At 48.2% G+C, this 16419-nt stretch overlaps 1 protein-coding gene across 1 annotated transcript in view; it reads right to left on the bottom strand.

The window, feature by feature from the left end:
• Positions 1 to 16419, bottom strand: part of DNAH9 (dynein axonemal heavy chain 9) — a 182891-nt gene that overhangs the window by 103155 nt on the left and 63317 nt on the right. Inside the window, exons 32-34 of the mRNA XM_075169769.1 lie at positions 14232 to 14393; positions 13049 to 13282; positions 4820 to 5080 (exon numbers count right to left, since the gene is read on the bottom strand). Coding sequence (XP_075025870.1) covers positions 4820 to 5080; positions 13049 to 13282; positions 14232 to 14393 — 657 coding nt within the window. The remainder of the gene's footprint in view (positions 1 to 4819; positions 5081 to 13048; positions 13283 to 14231; positions 14394 to 16419) is intronic.

Here is a 16419-nt window from a genome sequence, read left to right as displayed (position 1 = left end):
AGTGGGAATGGGATGCTAAGCTGATACCATTGCTTTTCCCCTAGGAGGTGAGCACTTCTGTGACATGACAGGAACAGTGACACTACTACCCTAAATGGGAGGGCGGATGATGCTGTCAGGGCCAGGAGATCGAGGAAGACCTGGGCAGCACGGGGTGGCCAGTTTCCTTCCTTACTGCGAGTCTCTGGCACCACAAGAAGAGGACAAGCCAGGTCCACAGTGAGTGCCACGCTGATGAACTTGGATACCAGGTAAAAGGAGCTCTGCCCTTTTCCCTGATAGCATCAATCGGTTGCATTTTAACAAATCACTCTGAATTCTTCTTCTGCACACCAGAGTATCCCTGGGATGGAAACTGGACAGGACACTGACACCGAGTGCCACCTACCTAGGAACACCGGCCGCTATGGCATCCTCAAATGCCTCTGGACCATCTCCAGGGGATATTCCTTGCAGGCAATTGCACGGGAAGTTCGTTGCTTTTGATATTGCCACTGTCTTCTGCTCACTGTAACCTGTGCAGAGACTGAGCAGCACTGGCCAAGCACCATCCTCCTTTCCCAGGGGGCACAGACTGCCCAGCCATCTCTGCAGGACAGCTGCTGCCTCCTCTTGGAAAGTGCTTTGTGTCAAGCAGAGACCCACCCGCAGGGGAAGGCAGTCCCGGAGCCCATGTGCCATGAACTCCCTGTTCCCACCCCCGCAAAAAGGAGATGAGGATGCTGAGACATCAGATCCACTGAGCCCCATGTCCTGCAGTCCTTAGGGCCCAGGGGATGTGAATGCTGAGAAAGAGCCCAGGCACATTCACAGGGCAAGCAGACAAACCGCACTGTAAGAAGTAAAATGGCATTTTTGTCTCTAAAACCTGATTTCCCGAGTTTTCAAATTCACTATCAGGTCTTGATTTACATTTTTTATTTTGCAGGTGTTCTGTGCTGGGTCTATCATAACCCACAGTGTCATTCATCATGGTCCATACAATAATTACCTTAATTATTTTTTTATATATATAATATATATATAATTATCTCAGATATGTATATAATTATAGCTTTTTAATCCTTAAATAGTCTCTCAATTTGCCATGGTCACTCACACTACCACCAAACCATGCAAAAGGCATTACACTAAAGCAGGGGACACGAGTGGCTGCAGCAGCTTCCCCCAGTGCAGCCGCTGCCTAGGCAAAGCTGGGCTGAGCCAGCCTGCGATCGCTTCTTGGCTCAAACAGAAAAAAGGAAAAGGAAAGTTTAAATTGTGAGGAACACACAGAGAGCTAAATCCTGCTGAAGGCTGGCTGAGCTGGGCCACCCCCTCCAGAGAGCAGCATGGCTACGGATGGTTTTGAAGGCACCAAAGGGAATTATTTAAAGCATCAGAAAGATAATCCTCCCACCACAAAAAAAGGAGCAGAAATCAAGTTGGGTTTACGTTGCGCCTGATGAGAAGGTAACGCAGCCAGCATGGCCCCCTTCACCTGATCACACACTAGTCAGGTGAAGTATTTTCAGTTTTACTGGAATAATTTGCGTACCAAAAAAACCAACATGCACTTGTTACTTGTAACTACCATTGCCTGGGAAGTGTCTCGTGGACAACGGCTGCTCTGATTACAGTAATGAATGATGAACAGCAACTTTGGTTTAACGGGGCTAAGGCCTTCTTTACCAAACACAGGACTGCTTTGCAGCCAGTGGCAAGGGAGGAGGCAAGGGGAAACCATCCAGCTGCAAACTCGTGGGGCTGTGCGAGCACACTGCAGCACGGCAGTGCCTCCAGCAGCAGCGTACCCCCACTGCATGAGTCACCTGCCACGCAGTCCTGGGGAATTCAAATGGGCTGCTGCTGCTGTGGGTGCCCACGCGAGAGGTTAACACCTCGTTAACTGCTACCCCTGCTTTGCTTTGCCCCCAATGGCTCCATCCCTCTGGGAGCAATAACTCCACTCATGGCTGCCTAATGCTCCTCCACTCCGCTCGCGCTCCTCCATGCCGCTCTCCTCCTCTCCTCCAGCTGCAAATCTCATGCAGGATTTCTGGCCTGCCAGGAAAGGCTGATCCCTTGGGTTAGTGGCCTCTTAATCCTGGAAATGGCAAAAAACCTCCCTGGCCCATTCTGGCCCTCCCTGGACATCGGATCTCCTCCACATAACGCCACGGGCAGCCCGGGTGCCAGCCCTGTTCCTGCACAGCAATGGCAGAAGGACAGGGCTTTAGAGCAGCTGTCCCATCCAGGCGAGTCGGGCTTTTCACAAAATTCATCCCACCAGGGGCAACCGGCTGTCTGCTGACCAGCCCCACTCATCCTTCGCCTGGGATTAATGCAAAGGCATCCCCTGTTGTTCCCTTTCCACACAGCCTGTCTGCAAAAGATACAAGTCTGAATGGACACGGCTGCTCTCCTTTCAAACTAGCAGGTGACACTGGCGCAGGAATGTCCATGTACACACATATTTACTGAGCTCCCTGGTAGCTGACTATATATATTTATTACTGCATTCTACTCAACAGCTTTTCTCACTGTTTTCCCTATTAATATTGCATATAACAGTGCTGTCCAAATAAGACAATTTAGATAATTGGGGAGAAACTATATATACACACACATAAATATTGCTGATTATTCATGTCAGCAAGCAGGTCAAGCTCTCTGATGCATCTCCGATCAGAAGGTAAGGGAGACCACGCCTTCCAGGGCTCTGCTATTGCTGCATTACAGGTCCCTACAGAAAATCCCAGCATCTCCCTAATCTTTGCCTAATGACATATTCTATAGCTCCAGTATGAAACCAAAACTAATGAAGAGACAAATATTTACCCTTTGTACAGTCCCTTCCCTTCCAGGAACAAGAGAAAAAGCAACACATCTCTGCAGCAAAGCCACGTGTTTCCTGAAAGCTAATCAAACAGAAAACCCATTCCTCATGACTGTTACTTTCCTCTCCCCCAACAGGGCTATGATTGAGCCATGCCTTGCTGTGAACGTGGGAGTAACTCTGATTTTCTAGCTCTACCTGGTGTGTGGCCACTACTCTGCCCTGGGTGCAGCTGGAATTTGCTGCTCCAGAACATTGCACGAACTGCAGACCAAGATAAATTGTAAGTACGTGTCTCTGGGGCACATCTCGAAGTGCCAGGCTCCAAATGGGAACTCCTGGAGCGCCCTTGGAGGAAAAACTTTCCAAGGTATGAAAAGCCTTCCCTAAACCAATCAATTAGTCTCCTGCAGTCAGAGCAGTCCTTATCTCCTGGAAAATACATTTCCCCACTTGCACCTTCCTTTGGAGTCACCTTGTCTGCGGCAATGTATGGCTCTACCAAGAGGTCACCCCGCACTTGGTACCCAGTTACCCACCACCCGCAACAATGTCTTGCCCAGCCCAAAGACACTGTTGAAGAACAGGTCCTCTCCCCACTCGAGAAACCCTGGTACCAGATAAACCCAAACATGGAATGAGACTTCTATGCCAGCACATCTTATTGTGTCAAACCAAAAGCCACCCTGTGAGTGCACCTGTGGAGCCAAGTTGTATGTATCAGACATTGAGCATCACACTTAACAAGGCCTGAGGAACATCTTGGACAAAGAGAGAACAAGGTAAATCCCACCCCAATACAGACTGGAGAAGATCAGTCCAAACCCTCAGGCCACCATGTTTTGTCCCTACAACAGCAGGGAACTCATGAGGGAAGGATGCCCAGAGGAGCCCAAGAAGTCACCAACTCACCCCATTGCACCTCTGCATCTCTGATCCTTCTTCCCCCACCTTGTCTTCCCCCTTGGCCAAGTAAGGCATTTGCTGTGGGCTGCCCCACTGTGCCACAGACTCAGAGCCTTCCCATCACAGATCCCTTTCCAAAGCAGGAGATCGGTCAAGTGGGAGCTCGGAGGACGGCCAGGCTCACTGCCAGCTGCAGCCACAAACTGCCAGCTCCACACCCACCAACACCAGTCTGTGGGCCTCACACAAGATCTGTCTGTGCAACATTCTCAGCACCAGCTATACCACCGGGGAGAAAGGCTCACGGAGTAGCTGGGTGTAAAATCTGCCTTGTTGGTATTTTGGAGTGTTTTCAGCTCCTGTTGTCCTGATTGTGTGCTTGCACAGAAGTACCCCAAGCAAACAGCATCGGTACTGTCCCTCACTGAAATGAAGAGGTGTCTGTCCTGCAACACCTCCTGCACCTCTGCTGTGACCAGCAAAGGGCACAGTGCTCCTTGCCACAGGACCCTCAGGACAGCTGACAACCAGTCATCCTGAGAGCACCGGCAGCCTCTCCTGTCTCCCCTCCTACAGTTTATTCCCCGCAGCTCAGGGGTAACAGCTTCAGAAAAGTCTGGAGCGAGATCTGGCCTGTGCCCCTGCCCTGGAGCACAGCCCTCTAGCCTGCATGTCCTCCTCCACACTAGCAGACAGGTCTGAGCCAGAGACAGTGCCCGGACAGCAAAACAGAGGTACTGAAGTGGTGATCCCTCTGAGACACTCTTCCCTGGGTCCTGAAAGAGGGTGACAGTAAGGTGACCTCCCCTTCCTTGTGGGGCAGGATGAGAAGCAGTGGAGGCAGCCAACAGTGGAGAAGAGGTGTAAATGAAGCACCCACCTCCAGTTCCTCCTGCTCTCCATGGCCATGAGTAAAGGGTAATTTGGTGCAGCCTCGTGGCTGTTCCGAGTTACACCAGGGACCAAATATGCACCAGCTGTGAAGAAGCTGGAGGAGGGTCAATACAATGCCCAAAATACTTGGGCCATCAGATGACGCTGCCCACCCCAATGCAGAGGGGAGATACTGGATTCCCACGGGAATCTTCACCCTACCTTGTTAAGGGTGTTCAGAGCGGCCTGGGCAGCTGCCAGGGCAGGCTCAGCTTTGGCCAGGTCCTCCTCGCAGTCCTTCTGTTTCTGCTCAACCTCCTGGGTGATAAGTGCCACTTTCTGCTCCTCCTCATCAGCAATTGCTTTTTCCCTGCTCACTTTCTCTGTCTCCACCCCCACCACCTGGATCAGCTTGTCAGCATCGTCGTTCTTCTGCTTCAGCTCCACTTCTTGGGCTGCCAGCTTGGCCTTCAGCTCATCCACCTAGAGGGAAGAAACATGTGCAGGAGCATGGACACTCACCAACCTGCTCCTCACCCTGCCCAGCAACATAGTCTCACGTGAGGCTGAGCAGTACCCAAAAGCATGAAGGGCCTGCGTGTAAAGCAAGCAATGCCCTGGCAGCACAGAAAAGCAGTATTTCTAGCAGCAGGATACTGCTGCTCTCCTTTGCTCATGGTTGGTTGGGTCACAGTTGGAGAGCCTGTGCGTATGGTCCACACGCCGGAGCAGCCTGCTAGCAGTGAGGAACCCAGCAGGGAGAAACCAACACCAGCAGGATGAACTTCTAAGGAGGTTGTCCCATCCCTGCTCGCTGCCTCTGCTTGGAAACTGGACAGAGGTGCCAGGGCAAACCGAATGTTGCTTTCAGCAGGATCAAATGGAAAGTAGGAGGAAGCTTTCATTTCAGGTATTCTTGGGATTGTTTTTGTACAGCCCAGAAGCCTCACCATGGACAGGAAGCTTCTCTCATTACCATTTGCAGGAAGCTTCTCTCATTATAAAGCCAAATACAATCAGCTTTGAACATGAGATCTGATGTTACATCACATCCCTGGTAAAGGAGGCGTGCATAAGTTGTGCACGTGTGTTTTGCGGTGGAGATGACGTGCTACAATTCAGCTACACTTTCTTTCACTTCTCAACTTTGACACCAGCAGAACAGAGCATGTGGTGTTTTGCTGCATGCAGGTTTTGAGGAGGACCTGTGCACCAGGAACCAGCGCTCTCAGAGGCACCTGCTCGCCCAGGAGCACCCTGCCACTCACCCACCTCTCTATCCCATGCCCCACACACACAAGGCAGAGGCAGCACATCAGTTCCCTCGCAACCATCAGGTCCTACGGACTTGTGGCGAAAAGGGCATTTTTCACACCACAAAGATTATGATTGGGATCTGCTGACAGGTATAGCCCTTGTCAGACGTCCAAGGCTCAAGGGGCTTTAAAATGTAATGTCAAATGAACTTGAGAAGGGATCTCCTGTTCAACCGGTAGCCAAGAGGCATGGCAGTGGTGGCAGCTCCTCACACACTGCTCCACTGAGGAGATGTTCACACCCAGCAAGGTAGGAGCCCTCTCCAGCAACAGGCTGAAGCATTTGCGTGGTGGGGGAGCTCGCAACAGCTCTCACTTGAAGACAGAAATTCTCTTTCTAAAAGCAACTGTTTCAATGAATTTACACAGGCTCTGTGCAGACCACGGAGTTTTTCACTGTCCTGCTGTCAGGCTCATAAAGGATTGCTTAGAGCTGCTGGGGTACGTCTTTGCCTATATAAAAATACTTACTAGAAGGGAAGTCGGAGACTTGCTTTTGTTGATAATTCCATTTTTATACCAGAAGAGAGAGCACAATTTGCAGTCTTATAAACTGAAACTATTGACGTTTAGCATCAGCTTCAAGTGAGGAGTGGTTTCTTAGGGGTCTCTTTGTGCATTTCATCCATTGTCATCTCCTGCTGCCTGGCACTACAATGCTGTTCTCACCAGGACAAAGACGCGACTGTAAATCCAAATGACTCTGGGCTCGCAGGAGCACGTAATCCCTTCAGTCGGCAAACTCAGTGGCAGCCTCTTGTGCAGCTTCACATCTTTGGGGATTGCAGGAAATTGAAGTGGGAGGCTTCGCTGATGGCAGATATGGCTTGTGACCTTCTGCCCAAAAATCAGTAATCGTGTACTAGATACATATACGAATGGGAGCTTTAGCGGTTTACATGACCATGACAAAACAAGCAAGGGGTTAAAACCCACTAGCACTCAAAAGAGCTACAAAATGAGCAGATGTAAACTTAGCTCCCAGCACAGCCCGTGAGAAGAGAAAATGCCCTGACAAAACCTGCTTTCCGCCAAGCACATGCAATAATGGAAGGGTAAATTACTTGTTATAACATTGTCAGGATTTAAAAGAAGCAAGAAATTCAGTTAGGGCTTTGCCTGAAAGAAATATTCGGAAGCCCGGAAGTATATGTTACTCTGAAGGCCCCTGCCCAGCTGGGCTTGGGTTACCTGTTAGATTCCCAGTGGAAATGATGCAAGTTGGAGCTGTGATGTGTGTCCTGAGGCTCTGCCAGACCCTGTGCCAATAGACCACACCACAGCTAGGGGACATACGGTGACCTCCAGCCTCCCTTACATACAGCAGGATTTTGGAACATGAAAGGAAACAATCGTGTTTCTCCAGTGAGGCTAAAGCTCAAATGCCGTTAAGCAGGGACAATTTAATAGTGTTTGTGCAGTGGAAAGAGAGAAACAGGAGCTACGCCTAAATAACCAAACTCACTGTCTTTAGTAATGTCCTGGGGTGGCACAGGGAATGTACAGTTATGAATGAACTTTACTCTTCCAATTTCACCCCCTCAGCACAGCAAACAAGTTTTCCTTAATGCTATACTTGCATCCACAGCAAAAACAATCTGTCACATCCATTTCTCCTCCCTTCCCACACATCCTAATGCCTAGACATAAAAATGCCTGATGAGACAGCAGTGAGCAGGGAGGTCTCACGCCACCACCTTCAGGAAGGCACAGGCACAGCAGAAACCTTAAATCTGCTCCCATCAATGGCCTGTGGAGCCATCCCTGTCAGAGCAACATTAGGAATAAAGGTATGAAAAGTTCTCCTCTTTCTACAAATGTCACAGTAACAGAAGGTACTCAGACTTCCCCTCTCTCACACCAAAAAGGACCTTCCATCCAAAAAGGATGGCGACTTGTACACAGAGCTATTTTCTGTTTCTTTGGAAAACCCAGATGCTTGTCGTATTTCCAGCCGTTAAACTACACTTCCAAAACCCAGATGTGGCCAAGCCCGACCACCACTAACATATTATCTCAGGGTGTGCAGAAAACCTTCCCAGCACAGCTCCCATCTTCTGTTCTCTCACAGCCCAGAACTTCTCCAACAATCACACACAGTCTCCCTCCCTGCACTGACACCCACCATATTCCTAGTCCACCCTATGAAAACCAGCAGTGTTATAAACCATTCAGATCAGGAGCAGGGCCATCCACCATCCTTTGAGTATATTTCCAGGTTGCTCTTCCCTGGTCATTCTTAGGTCAGCTCCAGGGCACTCCTGGTCGGGGCTACCAACAATATCCCAGATAACACCACGATGCAACAACATCACATGCAAAATACTGTGATGCATAAGGAAAACAGCATGGAAAATATTGTCATGTCATACAATGCCTGTTCCTTGGAGCTGGTGCTCACATGGAGAGGGTGAAGACTAATGGAGACAAGTAAGAGGTGACAACATTCTGGAGACTGAAGCCAGGAAGCCCTATGGATCTGGCTTCATGTACTGGGTTTGCATAGCAAGGTTTTGGTAGTGGTGGGGCTGCAGGGGTGGCTTCTGTGAGAAGATGCCAAAAGCTTCCCTTATGTCCGATAGAGCCAATGCCAGCTGGCTCCAAGACGGACCCGCCACTGGCCAAGGCTGAGCCAATCAGCAATGGTGGGTAGCGCCTCTGTGATAACATATTTAAGAGGGGGAAAAAAACTGCTGCACAACAGCAGCTGGAAGAGAAGAGTGAGAAGATGTGAAAGAAACAACTCTGCAGACACCAAGGTCAGTGAAGAAGGAGGGGGAGGAGGTGCTCCAGTTACCAGAGCAGAGGTTCCCCTGCAGCCTGTGGTGAAGACCATGGTGAGGCAGGCTGTCCCCCTGCAGCCCATGGAAGTTAACAGTGGAGCAGATATCCACCCGCAGCCCATGGAGGACCCCATGCCGCAGCATGTGCCCGAAGAAGGCTGTGACCCCATGGAAAGTCCACACTGGAGCAGGCTCCTGGCAGGACCTGTGACACCACGGAGAGGAGCCCATGCTGGAGGTTTGCTGGCAGGACTTGTGACCCTATGGGAGACCCACACTGGAGCAGTCCTTTCCTGAAGGACTGCACCCTGTGAAAAGGACCCATGGAAAGGACCGCTGGAGCAGTTCATGAATGCTGGAGCAGTTCATGAAGAACTGCAGCCTGTGGGAAGGACTCACTTTGGAGAAGTTCATGAAGAACTGCAGCCTGTGGGAGGGACCTCATGCTGGAGCAGCAGAAGAGTGTGAGGAGGAGGGAGCGATAGAGACAACATGTGATGAACTGATCACAACCCCCATTCCCTGTCCCTTTGCACCGCTCGAGGGGAGGAGGTAGAGAAATCAGAGGTGAAGTTGAGCCCAGGAAGAAGGGAGGGGTGGGTGGAAGGTGTTTTAAGACTTCGTTCTATTTTTCATTACCCTACTCTGATTTGATTGGCAATAAATTAAATTAATCTCCCCGAGTCAAGTCTGTTTTGCCTGTGATGGTAATCGGTGAGTGTTGTCCCTGTCCTTATCTCGACCCATGAGTTTTTGTCCATCTTATTTTCTCCCCGCCTTGTCCTGCTGAGGAGGGGGAGCGATAGAACGGCTTGGTGTCCAGTCAAGGTCAACCCACTCCACCTCAGGAACACTCAATGTGAGGGGAGGGTTGAATACCAGAAACCCATCATTCTGCAAGACAGAGCTCAGGAAGGCACTAAAAGGCATGGGGCATGCGTGCATGCAGCAGAGGCACCTGACACACGGACACAGGCATGGAGAACAGGGCCACCAGGGCCACAGGGAGTTGCTAAAAAGATAAAGAGAAGCACCTCCATGTGGAAGGGCAGGAAGAGACTGTTTTATGTCCAAAACAAGAGCATGGGACTGGGGATTCAGACCTCTTCAAAAACATAAGCTCTCACAGCTAACAGTGGAGATCAGGGTGCTGCGGTGACCTGTCCTGTTTGGTTCTTGCCAGCACATTGGACCCTCCTGTGCTGTGGAGCAGCCACAGACATGTGCTTTATAAATTACCATCCAGACACACCACAGAAGGGTCATTAGCACATTCAGGGGAGGTGAGAAAAACACCACTGACTTTTCCAGCGTCTGCCAACACTGGTGAAAGCAGAAGATGTCTTTTGGGTAACATGTAGCTGGTAAGCAGAAGAAAGCAAGAACTACAAGAGAATAACAATACAAAGAGAGACCGAGGTGGCATGGAAAATCACAGCAGACTGTCATTCCAAAGAGAAGAGAGAACGTTATTAACCTCCTTCCCATAGGCAACATCAGGATAATAACTAGATCAAGGTGTGAGCAGACAGATCCAGCACGTGCTTTAGCACACGTAATATCATTACTGGCCACAAAAGGGTCAGACCACTTGGTCTCAAACAGTGCTAAGAAATGTGAAAAACCTGTAAGCATCTTCCTGAGTCCAGGGCAATCTGATAAGCAATTAGTAATGTAAGATAGAAAGGGAAAGAGCAAAGCAAACAAGAGATTCAAGGGTAATGTACTGTGACTCCAACAGGGAAGGAAGAAGTGCTTGCCTACCAGCAGGACAGAATAAGAAGAATTATTAAAGAATAGAAAACCTGGAGGGCAGGCTCCCAGAAGACTCATTTTATCTGATTGTCCCTGCCTTGTTTCAAGAACACAAAATACATCACAAAGGTCAGTGATTAATTGATAGAGCAAGCAAGACTTGAATCTGGAATCCAGTGATGCAATATTAACCAAAGTCATCCTAAAAATTACTCAGCAACAGGCTCTGAACAGAACGCTGACCTCTTCATAGCGAACATCACTCTGAAAAACAAATGACTCATCCCACACATCCTCCCATGTCTATTATGTCCTAATAACTGGAAGCCTGCTTCTGCTTTTCTGAGTACTGAGGACAGCCACTGTCTTCAGGGAAAGATGGTTAGGCATGTAAACTAATGGAAAACATTTCTTTAGAAGAAAAGTTGGTCAATGGTATCAAGATGTCCAAATCTCAAAATAAAAAAAAAGAACGGGTTGGGGGGAGAAGAGTAAAAGGAGGGGGCGTGGTTATTTTGAAACTGGAATGGCTAAGTCAAAAAGTACCCTGCAACTACTTGCACAACAGCCCCCTCATGCTGAGGCCACACTGAATAGTCTATAGAAATACAAAAAACTCATAAAAAAACTCATAACTAACTCGTCATGGCATTCAAGCAGCAGGAATCTGGAGAATGCTGATGATGCCTCAGACCTAAGGCACAACCAGGTCATACCCAGGTTTCAAAATCCTCCTCCTTTGCTTTGAAAATAAAAAAACCACAGCGTATTGCTTCCAAACACCATAAACACAACCTGGAGATGACACATCTGAATGAAACAGAAGACTTGTCACTTCCTCAGCACCAAGACCAACCATTTCCATGGGTGAACGTAAAGTTCAGACTTTCAACTCCATATTCAAGACTGAATGTTCTGGTACGATTTCCAATACTGCTAAATATCCACACTCTGGTTTCAAATCAAAAGTAGTTTTAACTATTGCGCACATCTGATAATTTAGGTGTTTAATTTTAGGCCCCCAGCGCTAATTTTAGATTCAAATTTGACATATTTGTCCTCACTGCTCTGCATCTTAATCAGATTCACAAACAGGCACTTCTTGCCCCAGCCTTACTCCAACCAGATATGAACTTTGCAATAGCAAAACCTACAAGACCCACAGGTGCTGTGGCTTCCCATCTCCTCCCCAGTCCTCCACCACTGCTCAGCACCCTTGCCAAGATAATACCCAAATGAAGATATGCCTGAAGAATACAGAAGGCTCCCCGTGTTTGACAGACACCAGAGGGACTTACTTCCTCTCAAAAGGTTAGTTCCTTATTAGTTGCTCCCAAGAAAAAATAGATCTAACCCACCTTGTCCACAACCGGAGCATCATCAAAAACAGCAGCACCCCACAGGTCAGCAAAATTACTTGTCTCCATAAGTAAGGTAGATGTAAGGTCTGCTTTGCAGTGAGGGCACGTACTTATTGCTCTGGTTGGCATCACTGTTTGTGATGGGTGCTCTCTGATACTGGCTGTTCAACCTCAGCTGCATCCTTACAAGGGAGATGCTAAAATCTGCAAAGGGGACAGGAAACATGCCCACTCCCCTCCTGTGTCCTCAAAGACCTGTCCTGCACCATGAAGAAAGCAACTGTTTGAAGTGAGATGTAGACTACAAGAGTTGAGAGGCACTAATAAAGCCCATACATCACCCTCCAGTAAGGCATGTATCCTATTGAGCGTGACAGACATGATTTATGCCACCAACATTATCCAGAGCATATATGTGGAAGGGGTTGAACCTGGTAGTCCTTCATTCACATCAACCCCCTGCATTTCCTTGGAGTACCTTCAGGAGAGGCCCATTTGCCACAGTAGAAGCTTGTAAGCGAACATTTGTAAGAGTTAATAGAATATGAAATGGTGAGAAAAATGGGAGTTTAGCGACAGATGTAGACAGCAAAGCTCTGAAAGGCAGTTTGAGTCACTACAGAGAGGTTTGTGAAATACTCAGAACAACATCTAGTCATTACCACAGAAGAGTGCCAGTGCCGCTCTTTAGCAGGGTGATTTTGGGACAGCTAATCTACATTTCAGAATGCATTAGTTTTCCTTAAAGATGGATAGCATAATGCAAGGAAAATTAACATCAGCCTTATTTTAAAAGGACGCTCTTTTTAGTTTGAAAGACAAGATTCTTGTTGAAGTTATTGTAGATTTCCTGGATGCAACTCCAAAAAGCACTGATCTTCCCATATTTTATAAGCTATTTTGTCACTACAGCTGAAATACAACCATTAAAAGAAGATGTACACAGCCAGCTGTCTCCCTATCTCATTTTACTTACTGTGATCTTTCATTTGGGATTAGCACCACCTAAACAGCAGAGACTGGACACACATCTCTTCCCTTCTCCTTTCCAGTACAGAATATAACTCTGTTCCTCCAGGAATCCAGTTCAAGCCAGATAAGAGCCAGGATCTAGCACAAATTTTACACCCTGCACAGTTTCAGTCTGTAAAGTTCTCCTTTGAACCAGGATGCAGAGATGTCTCTAACAGAGAAACAAGGAAAACATCAGCTTTTAACCCCAAAAGGTTTGCTTACCTGTGCAGACGTGCTGTTGAGCTTCTCCAGGCCATTCTCCAGTCGCTCCATTTTTGCTTTTAAATCCTTGCGCTTTTTCAATAGCAAATTCTGATAGAGTTTGATTTGCTCAAGGAACGACTTTGGAGTAGTGTAGTTATATCGTCGCTCATTGCTCAGATATAATCGGGATATCTCGTTGACACTTGTGTGGACGTAGGCCATGAATTTGCTTATTGAATCTTTCACTGAATCCTGAAAGTAAGATGAGGAGACAAGGAGAAAATATTTTAAATAGAACGACTATATATAGCACAGACCTGTGCTGTATATAAAGGAATTTATTAACTTTTTATTCTGCTGCAGCAAAATCCAGGATGTAACATCTAAGTTGATCCCTTTTCATTTGTTATCTCTAAAATAACTTTGTCTGTTCGTGTACTTTATCCCGTCTTTTTATCTCATACTTTATCTTATTCCAGACACTTTTTCTAGCATTCAGCTCTATAAAATAACAGCCTTTTAAGTATAAATTTGGGCTTTTATTCTGTAAAAATGGGGAAAGTGCACACTCATAGAAAGAAACATTGTAGACTTCATTCTTCCAAAATCCTGCCCAGAAAAGCTAAATAAACAGAACCAAATCTCTTTTAGTCTAGTAGCAGGTTGTCATCAATGAGAACTTGACATATTTTTGCCCTTGAGAATTATGGACGCTCAGACACACATGTGGAGAGAAAAGCCTATGTTCCCTGCAATACTCATTAGCATTACGTTATTTTCTGCACAGATTTGTAAGCTGCCTCTCTTGCTAGCAAAGCAGTGGTTTCACTGGCAATACTATCAGTGTACAAACATACACGAGCATGGTGCCCATGGCCATACTTCTGCTAAGGTCCATGCCCCTCTCTGAAAAACCTGGACCGTATTTCAAGCACGGTTCGATTAAGTTTAATGCACTACAGCGCTACCAGCAATTCCTCTCCGAACAGTCACCCAGATGTCTTGGATAAGTGTTGGAGGGCAATAAAGGTGAGCAAACCCTCTCTGCAATACTGTCCTCATTGTGTGAGGCTGAACGGAGGTCACATCTGGCTGTCACCAGCACCATGCGGCCAGGGGTGGCCAGCGCCTGCACCCCACAGAGGAACTCAAACCCAGGCATGGCTCGGGCACCCCAGATGCCGGTGGGTGAGGTGCTCACCTCCACAGTCTCTGTTTCTTGCAGAAAGCGGAGGCTGACAGACTCGAGGGCCTCTCGTGGCCACTCCTGGAACCAGTCGATGGCTGTGCAGCTGATGATGGCGGGGAACCTCCTGCTGCGGACACGCAACTTGCTACCAACGGGTGAAAAACACAGCGCGACCTGCAGAGCCCAAGGAAGAAGAAGGTGAGAAAACATGGTCAGGAGCAGGAGCCACACTCCAGTCGTGCAGCCCAGCTCGGGCTCTTCCAGCCACTTCCAAAGGAAGATTTCACGCCACCAGCTAAGTGTACAGCAACCTCAATCTTTGAGGCCTTGCAAGCCTGGCCTGGAAAAGGCATAATCTAGCAGTAAACACATTTTTTCTCTGCAATAAAGACAAGCAGTTTTGTTAAGCATTGCTATGGTCAAAAGCAGAAGCCTGGCACACTTTCAAGGCTGCAGGTGGGGTTTAATATAACCACTCTTCCCTGCTTTAGCAGTGACATAAAGGTTCTCCTGGCAGGGGACTGGCATCCAGATTCAAGTGATGCAACCAGGAATTAAAGTGAATGGATCTAAATTCTCCTGGCAGGACTACAGGCCTGCCTGGATTGTTTCCCCAAAAGCCAGCATTGAAAAGGGTTGAGGTGGCTCAAACTCAAATCTGCTTTTATCAGAATGACGAATTTTTTAAAATAGAGAAATCTCAAAACAAAGCAGAATGGAAATAAAAGCATTTGTGAATGCGTTTTCCCTGCTCATTGCATTTTTGTGCAGCAGGTCCTTTGCTTTTCAGGCTTTTTTTTCAGTCCAACAGCTGCTAAAAGTTTCTGAGTTCCAGCAAATCGTGCAGTGTTCATGGGTCTCTGGGAAACCTCTCTTCGCATTACTCTGGGGCCTGGTCAAGGGGCTATTACTCCCCTGCTCTGCATCCTCCCAGCCCTGCACCATTTCTCCTTCCTCCAGTCTTCAGCGTCCTTCCCTCATCCACCTGCCTTTCCCTGCAAGCTGGGAGCCTCCTTCCGCCCACAGCCAGCCTGCTCAGCTCCTCTCGGGAAGGCACAAGCTCTCCCTTTTCCAGAAGGAAACTCCTCGCTCAGGGTGTAAAGTCAGGACAAAGCAAAGCACCTTTCCTCTTCGCTGCCCCACCACCAACTTTAACTGCAAAATAAGACCCAAGGACCAAAACCTGCCACCACCATTCATCACAGCCCTTTTCCTGCAAGCCCTCTGCAGCTGGATTCATGAGCTCTGCTAATCAGGCACAAAGAAGGACATGGACAAGTTGCCACCATGCAATGAAGTAGCAATATCTGAGCAAGGGCCAGTTTGGGAAGCAGCATATCTCACTCAACCCTTCCCAACTTGTTAACCCTGACTGGTACCTGCACAGCCTTGCAAGTGCCATGGGGTGGGCTGCTGTCGGCTCAGACGTCTCTATAAGGTGTTACCACCTCCACCATGAGCTAAAATGCCTCTGTTAGAAGCTGCAAAAGCCAGCCTGTAACAAAACCACTTTTGTTTTCATTTCAGAAGAGGCAGCTGAACTTGGAGCTTCTGCTCCTCTGACATGGCCACTGCATGCTCACACGCAGGGGACAGATACATAGAAATCCTTCCTACAGCTTCAAGCATAAGCCTCGGGCACCTCTATGTTGCTCTCTCAGGGCCAGGCAAGCTTCAGGAAGTTATCCATGTACAAAAGCCCTCTTCTGCACCTACACTACTCTCTCTCAAGACCCTGAGGCAGAAGGTGTGTTGGTGCTCATGCTCCATTGGGCCAAGTCCCACTCCTGTGCTGCTCCCAGAGGTCCAGCATGCCCTGGACCAGCAACAGATCCATCAGCTTTCTGCACAGTGCATGATGCTGTCACAAAACGCTGGGGAGAATAAACAGCACTTCCTGGTTGACCCCATCTGTCTGCTCTAACGTGCCATTAAGTAGAAGGGCAGACAAGAAAAAGGGATCAGCCTCAAGTAAATCACATTCACACTGCCCTTCCAGTGTACCTCAAGAGCTAACAGGAATACATCTAGGGAGGGACACCAGGCAGAAGACAACCAAGGTGCTAGAAGAGCTACAGTGCTTATCAGCAATTCCCCTCTACACTGGGAGAGGGAGAGAGAGGAGGGCTGGATCCCCTCTCCTTGGGCATCTATACTATGGCATGGTCCCCAAACTTTCCCTCAAAAATCAACTCTCCAG

The sequence above is a fragment of the Calonectris borealis genome, chromosome 20, assembly GCF_964195595.1.
Source record: "Calonectris borealis chromosome 20, bCalBor7.hap1.2, whole genome shotgun sequence".
Classification (NCBI taxonomy): Eukaryota; Metazoa; Chordata; class Aves; order Procellariiformes; family Procellariidae; genus Calonectris; species Calonectris borealis.
Note: the sequence above shows the minus strand (reverse complement) of the source record. Positions and strands in the feature narration are given on the sequence as shown.